The sequence below is a fragment of the Rhopilema esculentum genome, chromosome 4 (genome assembly GCF_057945365.1).
Source record: "Rhopilema esculentum isolate cy_ngs chromosome 4, ASM5794536v1, whole genome shotgun sequence".
Classification (NCBI taxonomy): domain Eukaryota; kingdom Metazoa; phylum Cnidaria; class Scyphozoa; order Rhizostomeae; family Rhizostomatidae; genus Rhopilema; species Rhopilema esculentum.
The window spans coordinates 5,796,922-5,824,757 of record NC_142818.1 but is presented as its reverse complement, the minus strand read 5'-3'; the positions used below and the strand labels follow the sequence as shown (position 1 = coordinate 5,824,757).

Below are 27,836 nucleotides of genomic sequence, written 5' to 3'. Positions count from 1 at the left end.
ATTGTTTTGTCAAATACTTTTCACAAATTCAAAAATTCTTAAACACTACTCAAGTTAAAATGAAATCAAAGCAGAATTTTCGAATTCTAACAAGAATAAAACTAAGAGATCACTATTTTCACTGCAGAAATACAGAAAAATACTATCAAAACACAAATCATACCACGAAAAAATGACAAGAGATTGATGCAATCGAAATATCAAGAAAGAAACTGGAAAAGAGCTGTAGTCGACTATTTAAGAAATTGTATATTTCTAAGAACATTACATTACGGTTACCTTGAAAAAATAAAGAATTTCGTTGCAATTTCTGTTCAGCATAGAACTGCCGATATAGCTACAGTCCTGATCACAGCAGTTATAGACAAAAGCCTATAAAAAAGCTGGAAAGGCTAGATGTAAAATCCAAGATGTAACCATTTCCGTATTAAAAACTCTGGCATACGAACTTTGTAGCAGAAATATCAACACTGAACTAGGGAGAGAGGGGACGAAAAGCTCTACACTTTATGTCCAGGGATAGTTGGATCCCAGATCCTTACTAACTATGGAAACAAATAATGTGTCAACTATAAACAGTTGTAGAGGCCTTCTTTCGTAAGATTTCACTCATAAACAAAAGAAAAAACTTAACCGAACTGTAAAGTTGCTAAAAAGTCTCTGACTTAAAGTTTACTTTGAAAATAGAAAACAGTTCAAAAACAGATTGAAAGCTTGTTTTGTTGTTTAACAGTGAAACTTAAAAAGATAAAATATGTTATTAATCACTTGAATGAAATAATATCCAATAAGGTGAAAACAGACAAGAAAAGAAACTGAAGAATAATTTATCGCACACGAAGTCCTCTGTGAATTCAAGATGTCACGTAGGTCTTATGTTGGAACGTTTTTGGTCTGGATTTTTACCTTGGCAATATAAGAAGCGGAATAGCACAATTGTCGGTGCTTTGCTGTGCTCATCTTAAAAATGAGCCCTTCGAATGCATGCACAAGAACTAGGACGCTCTTGTCCAAAAGGAAAAAATACTCAGAATTAATGGCATTAGCAAAAGAACGATTGGCTATTTAGAGCTCCACCAACTTCTACATAGAGAAACCAAGGAGGTTCCTTTGAACTTTTCTAGCCTTGGAAAAAGAGTGAGCCTTTCATTCAACACGCTTTAAGAATTTAGGATTCAAAATGTTCATCTTTGAAGGGCAATAAGTGTGTTCAGGAATTATAGCAAAATAAATGTGGATCGATTATATATATATTTCTATGTATGTCTACAAGAACTACAAAAATGAGATTTACTATTCAAATAATATTCTATTGGTTATCTGAAAGTGAAAACGAATCACTCAATGAATTTGACGAATCAGTGATATGTACGACCGATTCATCGTCAGTCTTTTTGACAACAATGTCATGCTTATTATCAATAATGATAACTTGGAAAGCATTCAAGTCATAAACTCCAGGGCTAGTCGTGACGGCGTCGAAGATGCAGCTTTGTTTGGCGAATGGCTGCAACTTGAGTCTCTGAGCAGTTTTTCCAACCCACGCACTTATAGTTGCGAAATGCGAGGGATACCTTCGGTTAAACTGTGGCTCGATAATAGCTGAGTGCCGCCAAGAATTATTTGACTGGACGTCGCCATCCGAAGCTTTATTACTGATTAAAAACAACAAAAATGTATCATGCTCTTGAAATGAAGGATCCACGGCTAAACACTATATATATAGAGTACCTGTGGCCTTGGACCAGAGCTGGTATCCGTTTTGGGAAGGTTAAGAGTTGTGTGGATGCTACTGATCAAGCCTTGAGCTTACGAAAGAAATATTGAAAAAATACTTACTGTTTAAATAGTTTTGGGGTGTCTGTTATTGTTTAAAATGGTTTGAAGGTGTCTGTTATTGGTAGATGCCAAAGAGATATCTACATGTTTATTCTGTACACCTCTTTCTAGCTATCTATTCCAGAAAGCTTGACAACATTGTGAAATCACATTTTAGACTCGAGGACAAATAATCTCAGAGAAATGTCCTGCATTCTCATGGTCAGCCAAAACAGCTTTCAATGATTAGCAGTTGCATTTAATAGTTAAAAAGTTAAGAAAAGTTGGTCTGTGAAAAGGCAGGAAGAAATCAACTTTTCGGTTTTCTTTAATGCGGGAGATTAAACAAGATAAGGGATCGGAAATATAATTGAGTTGTTCATTAAAGCCTTCTACATTTTTTTGTCACAAATTTTCTGAAAAGGTTTGGTTTACCATAGAAAATTCAATTCAAAATGCTTACCTTCCTTCATTAGTATTCCTCGGCGTAACAAAAACCATGACCTCTTTTTCATGTGTATTGTATATTGTGACGCAAACAGGCACTCTACAGATACTTTGAGAGAGGAAAGAAAAGTCAATCAGTTGCGTAAGCAAAACACAAGTTATGTTTTATCCTTAACTTAAATGGCTTGCTTTGAGCAAGCTGTTGCCGATTTTGGCATCGCCAGCTTGTTTTAAATAGCAGAAATGATAAAGTAATTTTTATCATGCTACAAAATGACAACGTTCTTTATTCTAGGAGAATTAAATAGCAGGGAAAACATATGAATTATGGCTATTTTTTATGATAACATTTAGAAACACCTGTATACGTTCAGCTGAAAAAGAAAGACAAGTAAACAAGAGATGAATATTCTCAAGAAAAATCTGAAAATTTTTCATTCACGAACGACCAAAATGAAAACAATGACATATATTTGTAGCTTTGTATCAGCGAAAAAATGATGGATATTAAATTGAAAACGTCTCTCCAAACGTTTTTTCAAAGCATCTAGATTAAACTGCATGTTTTATCGGCAAGCCATAGGGACGTCTTTTTTTGATAATAAGTCAATAGAGCTGAATGTCATTACCTCTCTGCATCAAAATTGTGCATGACCGATGAATCATGTTGCAAGGTAACTTTTATCTGATTTGTAACATTCACTGCAGACAGATTTCTTTGGTCCAAGCCCCTTTTGCTGTCGACGATGTCATAATCAGCCGATTGGAAAGTTGAATGTAGTGCCAGCCTTGGGTCCTATACAAAGTTTTCGATAAAGTCAGATGAGAAAAGAACCGAAAGAATCGATTAAAGAAACTAAATCTTGCCAAGTGACTTCTGCAAGGCGATAATTGTATACAGTGATAAATTTCCTTGAAGATAGAAACACGACGTCAAATGACGATTGCATTAGCCTTTTATAGACTCTTGAAAGCTAGAATATCAGATCGCAAACCTGGCATTATTATGATTAAAATTATACAAAGGGTGCAAATGAAATGCAAATCAGGATGTTTTTACATTCATAAATCTCTTACTGAACATCAAGATGTCTTATTCTTTTCTCACGGCAAACACTGGCACAAATCTGGGTAAAAAAAATTAGAGGCTCTTGCGCAGCCAGAATGCTTTGCGGCAGCTGTATTTTTACGCGCGGGCTGTCTTTCAAACAGCACACAATTAGGTCGGCATTGAAAATATTCGCAAAGCATGCCGGTTGCGTAAGAGTCTTTCAGCCAGTTGATTGACTTCATGTAAAGAATAACAGATAGCTCACAAATGTATTCGGCGACTCCACAGCATTGTAAACACCAGTATGAGTTTGACCATAAATGGTATGGCGCACGCATGCGTCGTCAATATATGAAGTCTAAAACATAGAAAAGCAAAATTAAGGGCTGGAGTAACAGCGTAAACTTTGACAGAACAGAACATAAAAAACACTTGTTCTAGTAAGCAAAGGATACATGGTCTTGAATCATCTTTCAAAAGACAGGTTTACTTTCATGAACAAACATGCCTAATCTTTCATCACACAATTTTACACATGTACTTTCACAAGGAGAAAAACTGTTCGGGTGGTTGCTCCTTTTACAAAATAGATAGTCATAACAGTTACCTATTAACTAGAAATAAAGAAAATATTACGAGGTAGCTTTGAAAAGAGAAATTCGTAGGCCCACGCGAGTCATTTGGCTTGCTGCGCAAACAATTTGTTCACATAGGACAAATCTTCATAAAAACCTTCAAAGAATATCTCTAATAACTATATACTCTCTTTATATACTCTCTATATACTATATACTATATAATCTCTAATATCTCTTAAAGGAGAACTGACATGCAAAAATAAGTTTGGCTAAAACGGTAGTTTGTGACAAGCAAATTCCAGGATCGAAAAAATTTTTTAAATCACAGTTACCGTTTTTGAAATACAGGCGTTTCAAGTTGAGAAACGACAATTGTTCCGACAACTTGAGACTCGAGGCGAAAATCGTCACGAGTGGACAATCATCTTTGACGTCACAAGTGACATGTTCTCAGCACGTATTGTGTTTTTCTATAGAAACCTTTAACAAAATGCTGCGGACAAATGTTTATTTTGTGCATGTGAAAGGAGCTAATTTTGCATTTTTGACACATAATTGACTTTTTCAATGGTTTGGGACTCTGAATCGGAGTTTTATTACACTGATTTCGAAACAAATGGAAAATTTCAGCCTTCTGAGTTTTTGCTACCAACCAGCGCTGCCGCTTGGGCAGACAGTTGTCCCATGGCTCAAAATTGACGATGTTATGAACAAAAAACAGACTGGAAGTACAAACTGGTATGGAATTTCTATTAAAAACAATGCTATTGCTACAATCTAAATGAGATCAGGTATCCTAAAACTAGAATTTCATTTCAGATTGAGGCGTCTTTGGCCAGACTGCTTTGTCTGTATGGCCTAATTCGCTGAAATGCCTATGATGCCCTAAACATAACTGCAAGTTATTCATTATCAATGTGACATTCTATTATTGTTTTTCAATGCTTCAAACGCATCGTGATATTAAATAGTAAAGGCGGGTTAAAAGTCGACTTGTGCCGATTATATGCCATTTTCACCGGGCGTGAAGGGTTTCGGGAACTGATAAGTTACCTGGCAGTCGAAAAATCTGGAGTTACGAAATAGGCTCTTAGCTCTTAGTCAAAGAACTTGATTTCTTAGTCGAAGAAAATGCTGTTTAGCTGTCATAGGAATATCAACTGGCGCATTATCTTCTTTTGCAAACAATTTTGACTTGGCTGGGGGATGGTCTTTTTGCAAGACTATGTTATTCCCTAGTATCTCAACCTCTGTTAAAATACAATAATCAAGTTCAGTGAAATTATTATTTAGTCACACTCGCAGCTCCCATCAACCAAGGTTTTTTCTTGAATTCATATTTCTGCACTTAAAGCAGGTTGCAGGATCGCTTTTACCGCTGTCCCCACTGGATTTCGTTTGTCTTTTGGCTATTGTTTCAACCCACCCCCACCCCCATTTTGCGATTTTATTTGTAATTATAAAAATAAAAACTTTGAAGAAACGGTATCAGTTTTCAAACAAAGTCGACTCCTTTTTTCACAAGCTTAGAGGTTCTTTCAATGTTTCAAAGCATGCTGGTTTCGAAGAATAAAAATAAATTTTATGTGGATATTAGCGTCCTAGCAGACATGTAGCTAGGATTTTCTAGCTTCTTTATACTTATAAATGAAATGCCTGACAATTTTTTGCCTTTTCACCGCGGACTATTTTCAATAAAACACGAAACTTCATTTGTACTTTCACCGTTGCGGTGAAAGCCTTTAAAAACGGCATTGTTAACATGTCACTTGTGACGTCAACCGAGAATTTTAACAACTCCTGGCGATAATCTTGTTTCCGCTTCGGGAAATTCCCGAGTCCTGGCTGTGACGTAATTGACGGATAAAAGTGTAAATATCAGAAAAACGGCGAATCTAAGAAGAAAACTTTTTCCAGATTTGAAGTCAGCGACAAATTCTGCATCGAATAAGCCAAAGTTATTTTTGCGTGTCAGTTCTCCTTTAACGCTTAACTATATAAGTTATTATCCCTTCTTAATCGTTCAAGCTCATACTGCACCAATTATGTGCTTTTGTCTAAACCTATTACATCGTTGCTATTAGCAGTGCACGCAGAAACCTCAGTTTTGCTTAAAGCCAATCGACAAATATAAAAGAGGCTTAAGCAATCTGCCAATCAATTTGTACCAATCAATGAGTGCACGAGTGGAATCACACTCACTGATTGGCCAATTTTTGATCGAAAGATGGCTCCACCCTCTTAGTATCTGTCGCTAAATGTAAGGCTTAAGCCCCTTCAAGCAAAAAGTAAGCTACTGCTAAAATAACGGGTTTAATTAATCCATGGGCTGATATTTCCAGCCAGGTAGCGTTTTACCCACTTTTGTTTTACGGGGTTATAATTTCGAATCTTGGAAAATCAGTGTTTTTCAATCCAATCTGCTATATATTTACGGTGCATCATGCTCTGGAGGTCATATGGCATTTTGAATGTTTGGATCTCGTGATTTCAGAACCTTCTCGTGATTTAAAACTAAAGCGCTTACTCCTGCTAATCTCTACTGTTAACTCTAATACCATTGAAGCTACAATGAAGATAAGAACTGACCTGCCAAAAGATTGCGATCCCAATCCTAGCAGCTGCTGGTAACTGAGCATCCAAGATATTTGCAGCTGAAGGAGCTCGGTTAAAGAAATCGATGGCTGGGGATTTTGCTCCATCAATCTGTGCGAAAGAGTCGAACTTGTTTGCCACAACAAATAAAGAGGCCAGATTATATAAAAAAAGAAAAGTAAGAAACCGACAGAAGAGTCGACTGATTGATTAATCAATGAAATGATCTGCTATGAAAAACACTTGTGATACTTGGCACTTTCATCTCGAATGATTATTTTATTTTATTTAACAATGCATTTGAGTCTAAATTGCCTACAAAAAAAATCGAATTTGACCTTGTAAAATATCACTTTCTGTTACTTAAAGAGCTGTTGTTTTGACCAACATACTTCAAGAAAAACCTCCTTAACTCTTAACAAAGTTACTTGACTTTACTGAATTAACACGTGGTTACCTGTGGCTCCCAAAGATGCAAAAAAATTCATTAGTGGATGCCTTTTTAGCTTTAGTGCTACAAAGCTCCTTTTTAAAATAGAGCTCCACTTCTTTTACCAAACCCCTCCTTATGATGGATTAGGGCTACTTTGCCCGCAGGCAATTTTTTGTAATGAATGAAGGCTACTTTCGTTATTAGTTTATGGACTGCAACATCAAATCTTTTGGAAATAATTGCTACTGGGTAGCTGTATGTTTAAATTGTGATAGAATTGGATAGGCAAAAATACTTGAAGGCTAGAGAACTGATCAGCTCAGCTTTCATTTACTGACTTTCCTGAGAAAATGTTGATCATCTTTGAAGAAATTTAGAAGAAATATATATTATTTAATTCTAAACGAGTAGGTATGTATTCGTCTGAAGTCTGCGGGTATTCGGTGAATATCTCTAAATGCATATAGATTTATTAGAAGTAAGTTCTGCAAGTTGGAGTTATAGTGCCACAAAATTTCTAATTTCATTCACAGCGGTATGACCTAAATTCAAATGGTAAATTATACATTATTATTTCCCCTGTTCACGCATATGGTTTGGCCCAAATCACCTTGGTGTTAACTGTTCTGTAAAATAGGATCTAAGAAAGTTTAAAATTGTTGCCAACTCACCATCCGATTTGTGAATGGAATATGAGAGACAACTGGTGAGTTCTGATCAAAATCATCTACAAAATGAAAGAATAAAACCTCAATATTGGCAAACTACATCTCGACTGAAATATATTATATAAGAATACTGAAGAGCCTGGTAATGCAAAGTCTTTAATATTCGGACGAGCACTACTTGCTGTTCATTGCTTTCATTCATGGCATCGCTGAACCGGCTAATTATATTGAAATCCTCAAACAACACATCATCGTCATCAGCATCATATTCATTCGTCGACCACTAACAATATTAATAAAAACAGGGAGCTAAAAAACACAGGAAAAGCAGACAATTATCTAGCCTGGGCCGCTAAATAGTAACAACAGTAGCTACAATAACAACAGTAGCTACAATAACAACAATAACACGATAACAACACCAACAACAACACCAACACCACCAACAACAACAACAAAATTTAATAACATAAAACATCTAAATATGTAAAAAAGTACATATCTACCAGTTACTGAAGCATCAGCAGCAGAATAAAGTTGTTAATATATGCTTGATGTAATTAATGTACAATATCATATAATATCCACCTGGTTAATTATAGGTAACTTAGTGTCGTTTGAAAATGGCTTTGAAAAAAGCAAACATTTCACAAAAAACTACTAACAGCTTTTTCGTCTGACACTCCTTAGAGTATAAAACGTCGGAATAAGGGTCCGAAAGAACACGATGGAAAATATATACCCAGTTGTGGAACGAAATAGGTCAATCAGAAAAAAGCAAGCACATAACCCGTAAAGTTGACAAATCAGTGCCGCGTGCCTAAAGAAAACTTACCACTGGAGTCCAAGAGAGAAAACGAACTCCTTTTGTCGTTTGTATGAAGAGCGATCCCAAAACTGCTTGATGAAAAGACAACCGGGCTCTGCCAATTATCGGAAACCTGTCGTCATTATAGAGTTTTGCACCATTTGGGGTGTCTATAAAGTGTTGTTCGATGGCACCGTAACTAGTTTTTACTGTGTTTTTAGACCTACAAGATCGAGGAGGCTGTTCTCTATCTTAGTGTCATTTACTATCATTCCTAATAATTCTAAACAAATATTTTCTTTAAAAATAATAACACCTGGAACTTTATTTCATACATCGGATTTTCTTTTTTTGATCATACATACCGTAAATCCTCGAATAAGCCCCTCGGGGGCCTATTTGCGAAAATAATTTTTTGGGTGGAAGCTTATTCGAGGGAGGGGGCTTATTCGAGGGGGGGGGGCTTATTTTAAAGTTTAGTATTTTTCTCAAAGGTCGACATAAAAACGACATAATTTTCTCAATGAAATAAATTGAAAAATTAAAAATTATTGGAGGACTTGCGGTATAGCATTTACTAAAGCATTTTCTAAGCATTAACAAAACTGAAGGCAGCACCTTTACTAAACAACAGCATTACCTGAATCTCGTTTTGAATCTTCATAGGCTTTCAAATACATCAACAAGGCCTCTCCTGGACGCAGTTTTTGATAAGCTGGCAATAAAAGTTGAAACGAGTAAAGGGCTGATTTCTAGCCAAGAACTAGGAACCATAAGTCAGTCTTAAAATTAAACGTAAATTCTTGAGCAAAAAAGGGCTAAAAAGTTACCGAGCAATCTCCCGAGAACCTATCGACAAATGAATTGGCTTAATCAACAGGCTCAAAGATAAATCGTATGTTTGCAATATCAACTTTGTGCCAGAAGAAAGGAAGCAAGCACAATTTTTCACATGAAATTGGAAGATCAAAGCAATGCTGTTTGTTCTATATGAACCTGTCGCTTGTATGTTTTAAAACGCAATGGAGAAATCACCAAAAATGAGCAGAAGATGCAGAATGAGCAATAAGATATTAAGATGTTCTTTCTATGTTTCAAATTTCATGAACAGAGCGTCCTTTGCTAATAAAAAGCTTCCTGTTGAGTGGAGTTTATAAACAGATCACATGAAAGTGCAAATATATCAATGCATATGTTACGATTTACATTCGATTTTTCATCATTACGAGCACTGTCAACAATACTTGGATAAGTTGAAATAAACACATTTAGTGGTCCCCAGAAATTATTTGTTAAAGTGACCGGATACAAAATTTTCAACCTTTACTAAAAACGGAGAGGGGAAGGGCTTGAAAGGGTATGGTAGGAAACATCTGAAAAACAATACAAATGGGAATCACTTGTCGCAATCTTAGGGGAAAAATACTGTAATTTCTCTTACGATGACAATCTCATCAATGGGGATTTATTTGCGGAGATTGGAGCTGAGGGTTGGTAAATCGTTTAAATCTAATAAGCGGTTTGAGCTCTGATGAAAAGAGACCTTATACTACAAATCAAACAGAGGATACTAAAGTGATAACAAAAATTACTTACTCGTTGACCCTTTACCAACATTCATGAACTTCACACGTTTGCTGAAGCAAGATACTTGAAGAACAGTGAATTCTACACAGCGTGGAAATGCAGAGCCCTAAAAGCAACAAATAAGTCTGTGGTTAAGATGAAATCAAAGTTTCGATCAGCTCTAAAGGCTCATTTTTATGAAAAGGTTTCATTCGATTTTTGCAAGGCAACGTCTTTGTGTAAGGTCGCAATGCATCATATTGAATTTTGACTGTAATTGCATTTCGATAAACTAAAACAGCGATCGCAAAATACGTTTATCATCAAAATTATTCTACATCACTTCATAACATGTTTCTTGATCATTTGAAAATCAGGAGAAGCTGTCAAACATGATTTCCGAAATAGACGAAAAGCATCATTTAATAATTCTGCGATAAAGAGAAAAATGATTAAAAACCTGTGCTCTGTTTTCAACATGTAATCCAATGAAAGTTTGATCAGAAGGCCTGCAGATGGAAAAAAGGTTACATTGTCAGTTGAGAATAAGAACTTCAAATCGATCGGGGAGAACGATATAAAATATAAATATTTATATATAAAATTGCCATATTTTATCAAGGAAACAGTGAAAAAGTTTTCTTAACCGCTTATGATAAATTCATAGCGTTGATTACAAGCCAATAAATTGATTTACGACACCTAGTGAAATCAAGAAATATCCTAAAAAAAACCTTCACGCAGGGGCAAAAATTACTTTCAATACGATAGCATCATTAAATAATCGTCCTATAACACGAAAGAAATTTTCTAACGCCTGTTTCATACCTAAACCTGTTCGAATAAGCTTTAATTACAGTTCTCCTTAACTTTATATTAATCATAAAAGGATTTAATAATAATCTTTTGTTTTTAGATTTCTAAAATATGTTAAAGGAATGTTGACTAAATGGAAAACCGATTGATAAGAATTACACAAAACAAAACCATGGAGGAATGATTTTGGATTTCTAGTTATGCTTTTTCCAGTTTAATCATTCTTCATGTAGGTACAAACAACTCACCCATCAATGCTCGTTTCTTCTTGGACTCCTTTAAAAAAGCTTGCAGACGATTTTTTAACAGCAGCAGAAAGGTTCAAGGTTGCCAATGTCTGTAGACGAATAGTCTGCTGAGTCACGCGATACGGGACCCCCGGAACCGGGTTGACAGGCTCATAGTAGAAGAGAAAATCCAATTCATGAACACCGGGGGTCGATGTACCATGAATCCAAACCGGGACAATTATCTCTGAATTTGGTAGCAAAACTTCATCTTCCAATGGTACTTTGATTACCTGCTCAGCAGTCCCTGGAGACAATATTTCAGCTGCAGAATGTTTCATAGAATTGCCATCAACAGTTTTGTAAATATTGTCTTTTGACTTCAAGTCTTCAGACATTAGTTGCATGTCCACCGAAAAACTTTCAGGTTTATTGCATGATATGTAAAGATTTTTTAACGGAGTCTTGCCTGAGTTTTTGAAAACAAACTGCGTTAGGCGCACTTCTCCGCAAAGGAGCGTGACGGGAAAATTAACCATCCATGCCTAGAAACCAAATCAAAGAATCTTTTAATATCAACTGATTAAACAAATTACATAATGATCTGTAGAACACAACAACGATAAGACCAAAAAACAGCCAAAAAACAACGGGTCATCAAGAACTAAGTGTATCCTAGTTTATTCTTGTATTTTTGAGTAAAACTATATTTCTTGTATGCAAACCTTTACCCTGGGTACCAGACTCACTATATAAAATAATAGAGAGTCTGGTCTAGTGCGCCCTATTCTCGTTCTGGTGAACTTACTTGAAAGAACTGAAGTCTATTTAACAGACTAGGCCTGTGAAACAAGACTGTCGGATAAATAACAAAGATACTCAGTAGTCAGAGGAGTTTTGGGAAATCTTACAGCCAATGTATTTTATATAGTTCTGTAAAGTTGACATTATAAATACAGTGATAACAGACTTTTCTGCCTCAAGATTCCAATCAAATCAGGTGTAAAACGCCTTGGCAGCAAAAAGCATATGCGAAGCATGAAATTAAAGTTAGCACAATGCAGTTATTAAATGTTAACCATTGTTAAATTTCGCATACAACTTAAAATAAGTCTTTTGTAATTTTCCACATAAATTGTGTGTACTTTCAGTCTACTTCCTCACTGTGAAGGCAGCGCGCTTGGACACCGCGGCGGTTAGAATCATCACGTTGGAAGTTCACCACAGCAAATATGGCCAATATGACAAGCGAAGCCCCGTATGCCGGGGGAAATATTAGCCATAACTGATTTACTTGTGTTTGTTGTTGTTTGTTCTCGGCGCCTTGCGGTGTTTCTTATTTACTGCATTTCACTACAAGGCCTAATTTCTTTGCAATGAGAGGCACTGCCTGAAATATCAGAGACTTTCCAAAGCCAGTTGGCAATATGGCGAAGGTGTCTCTTCTCTCTACAAACAAGGCTTTCAATGTTGTTCTGTGTTCAGTTCCACAACATGCGGAAAATATTCTTTGAGTACAGTTTTAACAGCATCTTCAAACTAAATCGCTACAGTCGCTAGCATTTATTTATGTTGTGTTCTGTTCAATGTTTTACACCAGAGCTAAGTTTATTGTTTCGCTGTGACCTCTGAACGTACAGAAATCTGTACACTCGCTCCTGATTGGTTAATATCAGCACACAAGAACGAGAATGGGGCGCACTAGACCAGACTCTCTATTTTATTTTATAGATAGCGAGTCTGGTACCCAGGGTAGCAAACCTTCTATATTAAAGAAAAGGGCACGGATCTTTGTAGGATCAAATTTATTCATAAAATCCAGAAAAACATAAAAATGAAGGATTAAAATTTGTCATTTATACAACATTGAGATCTATCTATCCATATCTCATAGTTCAATGTTTATTTCTCAGGTATTAAAGACATACGCCTTACTTTGTATGATGTAAGGGGGGTTATGCATACTATATATGTTTAATAGCTGGTTTTCAAAAATCTGTCCATGATCCACAAACGGAGACTAAGGCTAAGGCTATCAATGAAGGGGAAAAATCAGGAATACCTGAAGTTTGGGGACTGAAGGGAGAATTCTTGGATTCAACCTGTAATCGTTTCCATAAGTAACACTGGTCTTTTCTTTCTTGGTACTGTTTAGTCGTGGTCCTTTCACCTCTAGCATTTGCTGTCCTTTTACACCAAAAGTCAACAATGTTGAGTCCTGAACGCCATTCAAATCGATTTTCCCCTCATCATCAACAGCGTTAATCACGGATATGCTGCTAAGCACGTACTTTACTCCAGTCACCTTCAGGCTCCCGGTCTTATGAAATTTTAAATTCAACGGTACCTATTGCAATGAAAATTTTTCCGTAAGCTATTGAATCAAGGTAATTAAAAAATCTAAAGGCATCCAATATCTCAAAGCTAAGAATAGGGCTATGGTTTGATCATATCCTTGACAAAAAAAATCGAGAGATTGGAAACCATTGTGCCGAAAATATTTGCAGTTTTTTAAGCTTCGATCAATCACAGCTATGGCAACAAATCTACAAAAATAATAATAAAATACCTTTCCTCGATTTGTGAATAAAATCGAAGCTTCATTTTCTATATCGCGAGAAAGTAGTTCAAACAAAGAAAAACTGGCATTTGAGCTACCAGAGCAATGTATTCGCCTCATGAGAATATATAAATTTTGATAGCAGTGCACAACTTACAGATTTTCGCTCTTGTGCCTTTACTATGAAATTTTCTATGACGTCAGTAGATATGTATTCTGAGTAATCCTCGAGCTAAAATAAAAAATCCTTTAACATGCACTAGGAAAAATTAACAAAAGCAAGTCACTTTATAATGATCCCTACATATCTAAAATGAAAAGCCTACACCATTATTCTTAGAATCGAATATCAAATATACAAGAAATTCAATAGATGAAGGTTTTTCAAATGACACTAAAAGACAATCTAAAAAGCACCAGAAACGAGCAGAATTACTTTACAGCAACAAACATGACTAGACCAACTAAAGAACAAAGATTCATGACTCTGTCAAATTATTTGTCAATTAAGCATTGTTTCAGATTCATCTTTTGAAAAAAATCATTATCATGTCTCGTTGGAAGGATAGTACAATTAATTAAAACAAGGCATTTTGATTACTATTTGTAAACTTCCATACAGTTCTAGAATATTTAGTTCTAAAATATTCTAGAAATCTGATCAGGCTTGCTTACTGGTATTGCATTTTGTAGAAATACAGGTTTGAATGGATTAGAAGTAAGAAATCTCACCTGGTTAGAAATCTTACTTTCCTCTTTTCTGACTGGCTCATCTGGAGTAAACTCCCAAAGTAGGTGAAGACCCAGTAAGTTAAGCGGGATACGCAGAGGATTGACAAATACTATTTCCAAAGAACATATTTCTAGAAAATAGACAAAAAATTAATTGGTAAGAGCCAAGCACCATGACAGTAAACATTAAACTTAGAGTATTAGTTCCTCAGCATCTAAGTACGTGAATGTCAAAAAAATTGAAGGTAAAAGAGCTTTCTGCTAGTAATAATCTTCGGGACTGTTTATTGTGGTATTCTGTTGTGGTACTCAAGCTTTCCTCATCTGACACCCCTCTTGGGAAAAAACGTCTGAATGTCGTGCAAAGTAAAATACCCAGAGAAGTGGAAAAATAAACTGGCTATAGATATAGATTTTAGCTAAAAACATGTGTCAATCATGCGACAGTATGACGTTTATCCCTCGCTTTTCAGGAACTGAGGCAGTACACGGAACTTCGACAGGATAAATTATTTGCTAATCATATCAGTACATACAGGCAAAAGACATTTAAGTATTTCAAGATCGCATAAAATAAATGTCTTTAAAATATGAAGTACAAAAGGCTCATTTTATCACCAAAATATAAAACCGTACTAACCTCCAACAATGCAAGCCGGTCTGTAGCTATTATCTGTTGCATTGCTCAAGAAAGGTATTGCTGGTCTCCAAGGGTACCTACTTGAGCCTGTTATTTTCTCGATTGCTTGTTTTTCTGCATTAGACCAGCGCTGGATGTAATTTTTGTTATAGTTCCTTCTGAAACTGTAATGCCCAGCAACTACTGTTCTCGTCCTGTTTTGGTCGACTGCTGGATTTTCTAGCGTTGGTGTATCACAGGATATGTCAGACCCAGCACTCTCTGCTGATAATATCACCCTTGTGGCCTGGCCATCGATTTTTGGCAGCGGAAGCACAGGTAACGTCTCGGACTTCTTTGATTCGTGGGAGTTTTTCTTTTTCTCCATTGATTGCTAAACGATAAAACATATTTCAGGTTACAGCTGTATCCTTCTGTTTACTCCAGTTTAAACTGTTTACGAACAAATTTGTTATTCTTTATTTGGCCTACACTAGGGTGTAAGTTGCATACTTGATGATAAACTAACGAAAAAATCTATAGCGAAAGAAGACAAAAGGTTCTTTACAATTATTGCAGCTCAAAGGCTTAAATATTGGTTTTAAAAAAAACCTTAGAGATACTAAACTTAACATTTCTAGACTAAATATACAAGAAAAATAGCGGAATTCAAGACTTAATTTTAGATACTGGCACTTTCTAGAAACAAAACTCATTTTTCATTAAATTTGACTTTTAAGAAAAAGAGGAAATTGATACTTGCCTTGAAAACAGCTAAGTATTCTCTGAGATGCGACGCCTGGTGCGGAGCTGGCTGACAGCTCTCATAAATCAACAAGTTTCGCAGTGCAGTCTTGGAATCATCAAGCTGGCCCAGGTTGAAACATTGCCTTCCGATGATGAAGTTCATATGGTCCTTTAGCAATACGATCATGCATTTTCAAAAATTAAAACATCAAAAAACGAACGCAATTGCTCCGCACGCGTAAACTTTAGCGCAATTCACTGCGGTTAACAAAGCTATTGTAGGATTCTACGACGAAATATTGAAAAAGGCGGTGGTAGGCGGCAGGGACTTTTACGGCAAAATTGGGTTAAAGAAAGCAAGCTCTAAAACATTTTGTGGCTGAGGAAACCTTAATTTGGGAGATTCTTAAAAAATGTTACAATTTTAAAGATGAAGCCTTATTGAAGGAGACACATTTCACATTATCGTGGGATTTTGTAAAAATGAAGTAGCATTTCTCGAGGAAGAAACACAAAGCCAACCAACCTCAGCAAAATGCCAGCCTTTGTCTTTGTATATATTCAATGCATTCGTGTAACATCTTAATGTATGCTTTCTCTGCAAAAAAATCATGTTTGATAACTGTCAAAAATATCAAGCCACATTGAGGGATCTCACACGTGCAATTCACACGTATCACGTATCGCGTTTGATACTCAAAACACCAGCAGAATTGAGAGGATTTTTGACAAGGAACGCCTTTTCAGCTTAAAACCAGACAATAGTTCTTATGTCAACAAAAAAGCTACCTCAAATTCTCGAATTTGCCGCCAGGGGCTCACTAGTCTGAGATGCTACTGGATGGGAGAAATTATGAAAAGAAGAGGGCAAACTAAAGATTTACGGTAAACATAAAAATTGGCAAAAGTTACAATTGCAAACTATCTATAAAGGAATAAGGAAAAACATGGTTGTCTACGCATGTTCCGTGAACTAGAAATCATCTAATGAAAGATCGTTCACGTGCCTATTGGCTAGGCGACGTCTTTCATTGTCGCCTATGGCGGCGTTGTAACGACGTTGTTGCCAAATCGCTACTTTACAATCTCGACATTCATTTAATAAAATGAAATTTTTCTGCTTGTATGTTTCTTTGTTTTCTTGTCAATTTATTTGCCTAACAGTTTTAATTAAAGGAGTAGCTAGCTGCTAACAACGATAAGGCTGAATTAAAATCACCTGGACAGATTTGCTGAATCGGTGTCCTGCCAGAATCATGTTGAACGCGTATTTCCTCGTCATTGGTGGGCTGTTATGCAGATAGCAGTGTGATGCTTGCTCAAGTAACAGCGCGCTTCTTAAGTCACAATCCTGCAATGCAATGCAATAGTAAATACACAAACCTCTTCGTTTAGTCTTTGCACGCGGCAAACATTCTCGGTAATTTCTTCCACAATATTTCTTTTTGGAATTTATTTCTTAAGCATAAATTCATAACAAAATCTATAGTTAACAGTTTCTTTAACAGAATTTCTAGCTCTGAATTGAAACAATACAAACACGTTCAAAAATATTTCAATTATACGTGACACTTTTGTAACAAATTCTGACGTTCGCAATTCCACTTTGTTTGGCTTTCAAGCTTCCAAAGATTCTTATGGATAGCTCGTACCATATAACAGTATTATGGCCCTTGAATACCAGAAAACAGCTAAAAAAGTTCACAAACTGACCAAGCCTCTGCCAGAACCTTCATCAGACCTTGACAACTGATTGTTTTTTTTGGATTCGCTTTAAGAGCTACCAGAATTATATATAATTCTCAGAGCATAGAAGCACACGGATGTTCTCGCTGAATGTAAAAAGGTTCAGATCTAATTCGTGGTCGACTTAATGAGCAGAACGAATACAAGACATTAGATTCAGTAAATATCTGCTGGCTTTTCGTCTAGCAGGAGAGATTTAACATCACAGACCTCATTTGTAAGCTTGATGAATTCGAAAGCAGCGTCTGCAAACATGTTTCGGTATTTGAAGACCTCTGTGCTCATGAGGCACGCCCGTGTTGCGTATTCTGGTAGCCTAGGAATTGAATTTTATTAATGCTAGAGATGGAGTGAAAATAGATTAAATTTTCAAAGAGACTTTAAACAAAGTAGCACCATTAAGTTTTGAAAAAGATAAACCACTTATAGCAAACTGTATAAAAAACCAGTTGAAATCGATACTATAAATAAAAGCTTAGAATTTTGAAGGCAATTCGTGGATCGAAAAAGGCCAACAAAGGCAGAATTTTCAAGAATTTTAAAGTTAGGAATTTTGCAAAAGCGTCGATAGGATGTAAGAACGAGCTTAGATAAAACTACAAAATTTCTGGAGTTGTAAGAAATTGCCGTTTCTCATGAGGCCATGAACTAAAATGCTCAAGCGCAACAGGAAGCAAAATAGAAGTCGGGCCTTGGCATCGAGCAAAAATTCTCTCTAGATCCAATAGGTTTCGTACGCCATTTTTAACCTTATAGAAATTTTCCTGAAGATTATTTCCTGAAGGTAAAGAAGAAATTCCCCTGAAGGCTATCTATCAGGATCCAGTTCAACATACAGATAGAGCCGTCAGCTGCGGCAACACGATATAATACGGCATATATAACTCAAAACAAAAAATCTACGAAGCATTATAGGCATTAAAAACAAACCTGCAGGTATTCAGATAGGTTGAAATACAGGCTTCGAAATAATGCACAGGGTATGTCCTTTGAGGTCCTTGCATGAATGCTGAAATGGCAGCCATTTCCTATCGACAACAAAATACATATTAGTGAATATAAGTCCTAAGGCCATTAGAAGCTTTTACATTTCATACAACAATAAACTTGAAATGGGGAAAAAATAAACGAGACTTGATGAGGTCACGTTGTTACTCGTTCTAGCATCATTTAGGATATAAGTTGTTCTTTACACTTGAATGCTTCTATTGAGCACTGACTTACAAACACACCGGGGCTTATAAATACTGGGCTTGCAAATAAACCTATACAATAAAAAAGAACTAGATATTTACCAAAGCTCCGGCAAAGTATAGCCACGCATGGTCATTGTTGAACTCTCGTTTTGCAGCATGATAAGAGTTGAAAGCCAGCTCGTAATGTTGAACCAGAAAGGCCAGGTCACCAAGCTTTCTTTGCTGTAACTCGGCAGAATCCACCGGATAACTGAATATTGGATAAAATGATTGAGTACTAAAAGCGAGTTTAATCGTTGGCCAAAGATTCAATGATCCAAAGATTTTTACGCTTATATATAAGAAGCAAGGGGGGGGGGACACAAATAGAAGCAGGAACAGATAACATAGAAGGGGAAAAAGGTTACCGGGGTATAGAGAAAGCTTACACAAATAATCTCAAATCAGAAAACCATCAAAATAGAGTGCTTTAGAGCTTCCCCTTAAACAAAATTATTTAATCATGAAATTCTTTTAATAGCTGGGAATTGGTCAGTTTTAAATGTGAACATGAAGGTTGCATAATACAGCGGATAGAATTTGTAACATAAATGATGGAAAACCCAGTTTGCTTATTTTTCTTATATTTTTCTCTCTGAAACCCTGTATGCCCGCTGGTCATTCAAATTATTCAAAAGCAGGTCTGAAAATTGCAGTCTGAATGGTCATCATTCATCAAAAAATTACTATGGATCGGTAACAGTAGAGAGCTTTTCTTGCAGTGCAACAAATAGGCCGTGTTCATCCCACAATGGCTAAGTCTTTATAACAACAATGGCACTGTTAACATAATTGTTTGTTTCAGTACCTGATTCCAATACCAGCGCTGCTCCCTTGACTGCTAACGGCAACAGTACTTTTACTGCCGCCAAACCACTTCTTAGTGACGTTGAAAATTGACCGATGCAGTCCTTTCCGCGATAAAATCTACAAGTGAAGAACTTTTTGAAAACACACTACTGGCCAAGGCTGATTACAACAAGCTTTTAGAAAAAAAGGGCGAAATATCACATTGATTTTATGTATGATTTTATGAAGGTATGAGAGAGCTGCAAACATCAGCAATAACGATAAGCAATTCAAACTTTATATCAGTAAACAGAAATATTTCGCCCTATATCAGAAATACTCCTGTGAAATCTTTTCACTAACATAATAGTATGGCCTAGTGAAGTTTACAAGAGATGCCATCAGCTACAGGAACAAGAAATACCTTAACCTATACTGAATGCAATTTAAGTATGGGCTGGAGATGAAATTGACACACCTTTCAAATTTATACAACAAAAATAAAATCAATTTCTCTGAAAAAATAACATACCTGTTCACTCAAATTTCTCATTAGCTTCTCGATATGTAGAAGCAAGCCTCTAACACAAAATTCATATACCAGAGTTTTAACCCTCTCAATGTCCATCAGTGTTAACAACGTTCCTCGCTTCTTTGAATCTTTAGTTCTTGTTGCTGCCGGTAACATCTCGAACGAGAACTGTTTTATGCTTTTCTTATACTCATTCAATTTCACTTGACTCAGTCTTCGCTTGTATTGAGGTATATCCTTGACAAGATCTGGTGGTCCTGGTTTTAAGGGACCTAAATCGTTTATTTCATCATTTTCTAGATTCTCATTGTAGTGCATACTTGTTAAAGGATCTTGGAATCGCAAACTGGGACTAAAATTAGACTCTTCCGCCAATTTTTCTGCCTTTTCAAAATTTTCAAGAATCCTTGCTTCTTCCTTGTCAGCCTCAGCTTGCGTTTGCGGTCCTTTGTTGGACTGGCGAGAATGCTGGTCAGGTTGACTATCATCATCGCCGTTGTCGTCACCAATGTCCTAAAAACAAGTGACCATCAACAATTAACGGACTCTCTTGACTTAACACAATAAACACTCGATTTAAAAAGGAATGATATCCACTCAAGTAAACGCAAACTGTAAAATGAGAGTCATAGTCAGTAGCTGTGTTAAAAAATCTTGAAAACTAGATAGATTAGAGTCAAACTTAATTTTTTGCTTGCATAACTTCTGCTAACATTAGCGCCAATTCTAATGCAGCCGTATTTTATTATATTTTCTGGTAATTCACATGGTTACTAAAAACAACTCCTTTGTAGGCTTTTCTTCAGTTTTATCCATTATAAAACAGTCATCAAATGCACCAGTCCAAAAGGGTTCATTTCAGCCTTTCAACTCAAACTCACCAATGTTTCATCGTCAAAAGGGTAAAGGAAACGACTCCATGGATCTGAAACATTTTCAGGTTCAGGTGCATTTGGCAGCACCTTTGGCTTTGAATTTATTTGCAATAAGAAGCAAGTATGTGACCCATAGACTGACTTCATACTCTGAAACACTGCATCTGCCCTGGTAAAAAAAGAAAGTAAATGTATACAGTATTAGATAGGCTGATAAGAGCACTACTATCTTTCCACACGAGAAAATTGTTGAAAGAATGTGAGAAAATTGATGTTGCTCAAACACATCTTTCTCTAGTTACCTCCTGCTCTTTTACCTTCTAATTTTCCAGTTAGTGATATCTTATCATAACTTTTCTCCGCAAGATGTGCCCTGAAAATGCCATTTTTCTGTTTTGATGGTCAGTCACAGTTTGACACCCGTTTAGTACTCTCTCATTACACACTTTATCAGTCTACGAAATTTTCAGCCTTCTTCTTATAAACCACCATTCTGTTGCCTCCAAACATTTTTTCAATACAGATAAGAAACTCCATGTCTCACAACCATATATAAGCACAAACCAGATGTAACATTTCAAGATTTTTGTTTCGTTAAATTGGTGACTACAAATTAAAATACTACCACATACCAAGAAAACTACAAATACTATCAAATAATGTAAGAAACGATCTACATACTTGAATTCATGCCCTTCTGAAACATCATGAACAAGTACATAATACTTGAAGGTACTTGGACTAAACCATTTGACATATGGGTTGTGACCACTTGTTGACTGCTGAATGGCTGTCTGCTGTGCACTGAGGGAGACAAAGGCTCCCATGGGGTCTGGATTACGCGTTGATACAACTATCATGCCTAATCATAGGTCAAGGAAATTTATAACTGAAATCTTTCTGGCATCAATGGTATTATTAGTTAAACTTGTGACAAGTGCTATGACACTTGAAGACGAGTATCTATGAATTATCAAAGCAACCCCATTAAAATTGACAGCACTGGCTAACAAATTTTAGGTAATATACAGGAAAGAAACATAGGAATGAACATGTATTGAAAAATCGAATTTAAAGATAAATCAAATATTCAACTAATAATTTGCCCTGGCATACAGGGCTTCATTAAAGTAAATTTAATGGATGAGTAAACTAATTTGAAATATGAAACTAATTATAATTGCTTGCTAGTTATAAGGGGAAATAAGACTTCATCAAACAAATTAATTTTGCATTACAAAACATGGATATAAATTAAAAATGAGACATGTTCCAATACCCAAAAATTTATGCTCAGGTACAAATCAGACCGACTTTGAGTATGGATATTTATCTAGGAAGTTGCCCTAATTTTGCACATAATCTCTTTGTACTCTGATAAATTACATCACAATCATAAAAAAACATGAAAAGATACAGGCCAAAATGTGCCTTATAAATTCATGGTCCATTGGCTTGAGCAGTTGAAAGAAGCAGCTTCGATAAGCCTCAAACCAAGGAGTTTTCACTGCAGAACAAAAAATCAGGTAATAAAAATTCCAATCAAAATGAAATTTGACAGATATAACATGAACAAAAAGACCTTTAAAAAACTTTTATGAACCATCATCATCATCATTACATTTACATTTAACAACCCTTTTGGGTCATACAAATGTCTGCCCAGTCAACTACAACATTGAAATTTACTGAGGTGATTTCGACATAGATTGTAAAAGGTATCCGAATTTGCCTGCATCACAATACTGTCTGGCAGGCTATTCCATACAGAATGGTAAATGAAATTAGTATTATTGCTAATTACAGCCCCTGGTAACTGCATTAGAAATAATTTCAAAGGAAGTATTTTCTTTTGACATTGGTCAAACATTCAGAAATAGATAAAAATTCCTAAATACCTAGAACTTCTAAATACCTTGAATACCCAGAAAAATATTCTTTAAAGAATGATCTGATGATAAAGGTGTTTTTTAAATGTCAAATAGGGTTGAGAATGTACACAATAGAATGGCAAGGTAATGAATAGACAAGACATTTAATGTCAAAACAGGCAATCAGACAATCAGATCTGCCACTTCAAAATCTCTTTCATTTTCATGCCACTTTCAGAAGGGCATGAATTCAAGAACTTCAAAATCATTTAAAGGCAGCAGTTACGGTTCATAGCAAACAGAGGTACCCATTTTACTCAAGTTTCTCATAAGCTTATCAATACTTAGAAGGAAACATTTATATATTGTTGCATTTTGAAATTGTTGTACACCTGCTTCTGTTTGTTCAATTTATACATTTTTGTTCTAAAAGATACTTTATCTTCTTACTGTTGGACAATTCTATAAAATTGAACTCACCATTTTGAAGCGTTTCCAATGAATGAGTTGTTTTCAAATCAACACTTGTCACAGACTTGGCTACAACTTCGCTCAAAACTTTGCTTACAAGTTGACTTGGTGGTGATGGAACATTAAGATTTTGGACCTTCAGCTTAAAATTCCTTATAGGAATTACAACATTTGGGTTGACAGGGTCTCTTATGTGAACTAAAAAAAACATGGTTAGATAAATTAATTTTTATAGCAAGAAAATGATGCAAACCAGAAAGATCAGCAAACGAGAAATGTAACAAACCACTATATAACTTTTGCTGGCCTGTTTTTTCTAACAGAAGTATGATCGAAGTCTTTGAACTGAAATTGATCAAGCTTTAAAAACTCTTAACAGTTGATTAATTGTTTCAGGCCTCAGTCTCTTTTAATGCAGTTTCTGAATGTTGGAATATAACTTTCACACTAAGATAAGCTATTCATACTAGATGGCAACCATACCAGAAGTAAAATGGGTTTTCAGAATCATATGCTGATACAAATGCATATACTGAAATTTTTTCTGAGCAATAGCTAATTTACAGGTCTTGTTGTTTGATTATCATTTTCAATTGACACAGAAAGGATCATGAGCCATATTTCATGAAATATTTGATTCATAAAAGGTACAGGCAAATGACCTAGTTAGACAATATTCATTGCATTTAAGGCTCAGCTCAGACAGTTCTGTCCCAATGAAGGAATAATATTTGAGTAAGATCCATGGTAAGCCTCCCTAAAACGTTTTTGCAGTAACTATTCCTATGATAAAAGAATAATACATTCAATTTCTGATAACTTCCATAACTCCATGTGTTTTGAAAGACTAATGAATGTCTCTATCATTGCTCTCATATGAAATTGTCTTTATTTTATGGCTCCCCTTTATTGGTTTGTAAGGAATATCTTGCATTTCATTTGCTAGTTTACCTCTCACTTTTCTGGTAAGTGGAGTTTCAATAGCTGGACGATCAGTGCTAAATCTCTGGTCATTCAAAAGCAGAGGTGCAAAATAAAAGCCTTTTCGAAGCTGAACCCAACTGACACTGACTGACTGAAACTGCTAATATCGGGTATAATGTGAAATGGGGTAAATGTTTGCGTTTTGATACCTCTATAAAAAGGTAGTTATAAAATTTTTCTTATAAACATAGATCAACTTTTTGGATAGAGCTTCTTCTAACAGACTTAAAAGCAGACAGTCTGGCCAGCTACTACGGTTATATGACATTGATATTCAAACCTTCGTTGGACAGATGACAGAATGGTCGTATCATGTCCACAAATGACAACTCGTTCTTCTGGCAGACAATCTCAACATCTTCACTCGTGAGCACTGCCACTGATGGTGTAAATACATCTCGGAAGAAGTCGTGTGGGCTTTGTGCACATTTCGTCATCTCGGTAAATATTCGATTTCTCGCACAAAAAACTTAGGCCGGGATCGAGAAAGGAGTAGTTACAACGATTCTGTCCTCTGTTAACAATAGGAAACTTTAAGTGGAGACTGCTTCGCGGTTTAGAGGGCCACTCAACCTTCAGCTATCTCTCACAAACATTTACAGTGTTGGCTAGTGCAGAAAACTTCCGCGAGTTCTTCATATGATTCGCCATCTTGGTTTCGGCGATAATCAAATCTCAAGTCTAACCTTGCCGAGCTACTTGACGTAGCACCAACGAAATCGTAAGATTTGCACCTGTCAAACCATCAGCATTGGAAATTTATCCATTGAGCAAAGCAAGCCGACAGAAGCGGACTGGCCCACCGGGACACCGGGAAATTTCCTGGTGCACCCCTGTCCCAGGTTGCATTTTTCAAAAAATACTTGAAACACCTCATTGACTTGAAACCTTTCAAAAGCAAACAATCTTTGCGAATTGAGTTAAATTAAGATTAATTGCAAATTTCCCCAATTCGTCGTTATTGTTTAATGCATTGAAGGCGATCAGCAAATTCTCCATGGTTTCGCGAAATCTTTAAAAGAACATATTTGTGTTTTTGACAGCAGTGTCATAATTGTAGCAGCACTGAGAAGGCCTAGTCTCACTGCAAACCTGGCTCGCTTGTAATTTTTTCAAGCAAGTCCACAATACTTGCAGTGATTCCATGTTTGCCAACTGAATAATTACTTTTGCTACCTGAATAATTTGCCAACTAAAAGGGGTGGTTGATGCCTTGCTAATGGATCTCTCAAAAACGTTTGATTGTATAGACCATGAGCTATTAATTGCGAAATTAAATGCCTATGGTTTTTGTAAAGATGCTCAACTATTGATTTATAATTACCTGTCCGGTAGAAAACAAAAAGTAAAATTAAATGGTTCATTTAGCACTTGGCAAGAAACCTTTGCAGGTTAACCACAAGGATCAGTCCTTGGGCCTCTTCTATCTAATTTATACATTAATGATTTATTCTTAATGGTAACTGATACTGCAGTATGTAACTTTGCTGATGATACTACGATTTTCGCAGCTGACTGTCAATTGGATAAAGTTTTAGAACGGCTAGAAACTGATGCTCTTGTTTTATCAAAGTGGTTTCCAGAAAACTTTATGAAATTGAATGCGGGGAAAAGTCATCTTCTTACTTTTGGAACAAACCAAGATGACATTAAGATCAAAACGGCGAGGCCATTGTTGAAGAAAGCTCTGAAGAAAAACTGCTAGGGGTGATAATAGATAAAAATCTTAAATTCAAAAGTCACGTCTCAAATTTATGCAAAAGATCACGCCAAAAACTGCATGCCTTTGCTAGAGTATCGCCATTTATGGGTTCTGATCAACTGCGCCTTCTAATAAACAGCTTCATAAAAGCTCAGTTTAGCTACTGTCCCCTAATTTGGATGTTCCATGACAGATGTCTGAATGCTAAAGTGAATAAAATCCACGAAAGAGCACTCAGAATTGCTTAAAAAGACAGTCATGCTGACTACGAAGCATTGTTGACAGTACTTGATGATAGAAATATACAAAACCAAACATAGCCTGAACCCTAATTTCATGAGTGAGATTATTGAAACAAGAAATGTACATTATGATTTGCGAACTAAAAATAATTTTTGCATTCCAAAAGCCCGGAAAACTTCTTCCGGTATAGAAACTGTGAGATATTTAGGTCAAAAACTAAGGCAAACACCACCTCACAGTATAAAAGAGTCCCAATCTTTGGCAACATTTAAAAAATAATTAAGAGCACACCCTGTAGAATGCGACTGTAGATTGTGTAAAATATGTACTGCTGGGTTAGGTTTTACTTAGAATATTATACCTTAAACATTTTTAACATTGTACCATATATTCATTTTATACCAATTCTTTATAGATAGTTGGCCTTAATTAGCTTCTTTATAGCTATTAGACGTTCATTTAGTACGCCAACTTTAAACAAATTATTTATTGTTATTATTATATTATTATTGTTACTATTCAGTTGAATTATGACTTATGCCTAACCATATTAGTTTTTTGACTTATGACTAATGCGAATTATTTCGAGTGCCTGATATCGAAAAACTGAAAGGGGTTCACACTTTGGAAAAATTAATTTAGCGTTGGATAAAATGATCGATGTGTTGGCAATTGTGCATGGGAACGTTCACATATTTTGTACTCAAAGATGGCTGGATTGACATAAACGTTTACGGTCATTATTATGGCCAATTTTCAAATTTTGTTAAAATAATAATAATTTAGGGAGAAGGAGATTTTCCATATTGCCTAATTTTGATTACGTAATATGTGCATATCCCTGTGTTGACTCCACTTTAAAATGCTTCAGGTTTGGGTATACGAATTACGAGAATGATTTCCAGAAAGTCGATAAAAACCATCCAACAGCGTTCGTCATGTGGATAATGATTCTTAGAGTAAGGTTGTATTATAAAGGAAGAAAGAATTGATTCAATGAGTGCATTCTCCATCGAACTGGAATTATTAAAATTCGAAAATTTTCTCACCTTTGGCGGCAACCATGGTGCGGCCTCAGGAAGTACCATTTGTGTACTTACTTATTGCGACACGAGCAATAATCTGCAAGCTAGCAAAGACTTAACCTACCTAAGTAAAAATTGTTCCTATTCTGTTTAATGAATAAATGACGTCCTTTTTTATTGCTCAGAAAAGTTTAGAACGTTGAGAATTTAGAGAAATCACGGAAAATAATCTACAAAACTTTCTCAATATATGTCCTTTGTCTTTTCAGGGACATTTTGTTATAAAAGCTAGTCCCTGTAAAAATATTAATCTCGCTCTAGGTAGCTGCTCTTTATTGTTTGTTAAATGTATGTCCTGTCATAATCGTAATGTTTGTGCGTCCATAATTTCTCTCCAATTGCCTAGCACCCTGTCGGAAGGTCAAGCCCTTCCGTCGGAGAACTTCTAGCGCCACCACTTATTGGCGCCCTTTTTGTTGCTTTTCCCGGTGGGTTGAAAGGTAGCCAGTCCGCCACTGAGCCCAGGTATCAAAGGATACACTTGATGACACTTACGTTACTTTCCTAGATAATTTCGGGACATTTAATGTATCATTTCAGATGATAACTTATATCAAATTTATGGTTTAGCTGTTGTTTCAGTTGATGGCAAGGGACCTCTTGGAAGTTGGAACAAGTATCCCGTGGCAATATACATG

General features: G+C 35.9%; 1 protein-coding gene across 1 annotated transcript; it reads right to left on the bottom strand.

Moving 5' to 3' along the window:
* Positions 1-1,239: 1,239 nt before the first annotated feature.
* LOC135690555 (trafficking protein particle complex subunit 8) lies at positions 1,240-24,958 on the bottom strand. Its single transcript, XM_065208144.2, has 27 exons — positions 24,449-24,958; positions 23,194-23,382; positions 22,260-22,349; positions 21,524-21,704; positions 20,849-21,011; positions 19,968-20,480; positions 19,455-19,573; positions 18,707-18,857; positions 18,342-18,439; positions 17,622-17,727; positions 16,885-17,016; positions 16,192-16,263; positions 15,682-15,834; positions 14,940-15,312; positions 14,300-14,430; positions 13,725-13,799; positions 13,070-13,354; positions 11,029-11,552; positions 10,425-10,473; positions 9,995-10,091; positions 9,039-9,113; positions 7,594-7,649; positions 6,484-6,600; positions 3,582-3,674; positions 2,895-3,061; positions 2,282-2,374; positions 1,240-1,655 (listed from the first exon to the last, which is right to left on the bottom strand). The coding sequence occupies exons 1-27, from the start codon at positions 24,603-24,605 to the stop codon at positions 1,310-1,312; spliced, it is 4,605 nt and encodes a 1,534-aa protein (XP_065064216.2). The 5' UTR covers positions 24,606-24,958; the 3' UTR covers positions 1,240-1,309.
* Between the last annotated feature and the right edge of the window lie 2,878 nt (positions 24,959-27,836).

Coding starts and splice junctions, on each gene's coding strand:
- LOC135690555 (XM_065208144.2), bottom strand. CDS start 24,605: ATGACGAAATGTGCACAAAGCCCACACGACTTCTTCCGAGATGTATTT. Junction 19,574..19,967: donor TGAGAAATTTGAGTGAACAG/GTATGTTATTTT, acceptor CTTCACTTGTAG/ATTTTATCGCGGAAAGGACT. Junction 16,264..16,884: donor GATTCAGCAAATCTGTCCAG/GTGATTTTAATT, acceptor ATTTTTTTGCAG/AGAAAGCATACATTAAGATG.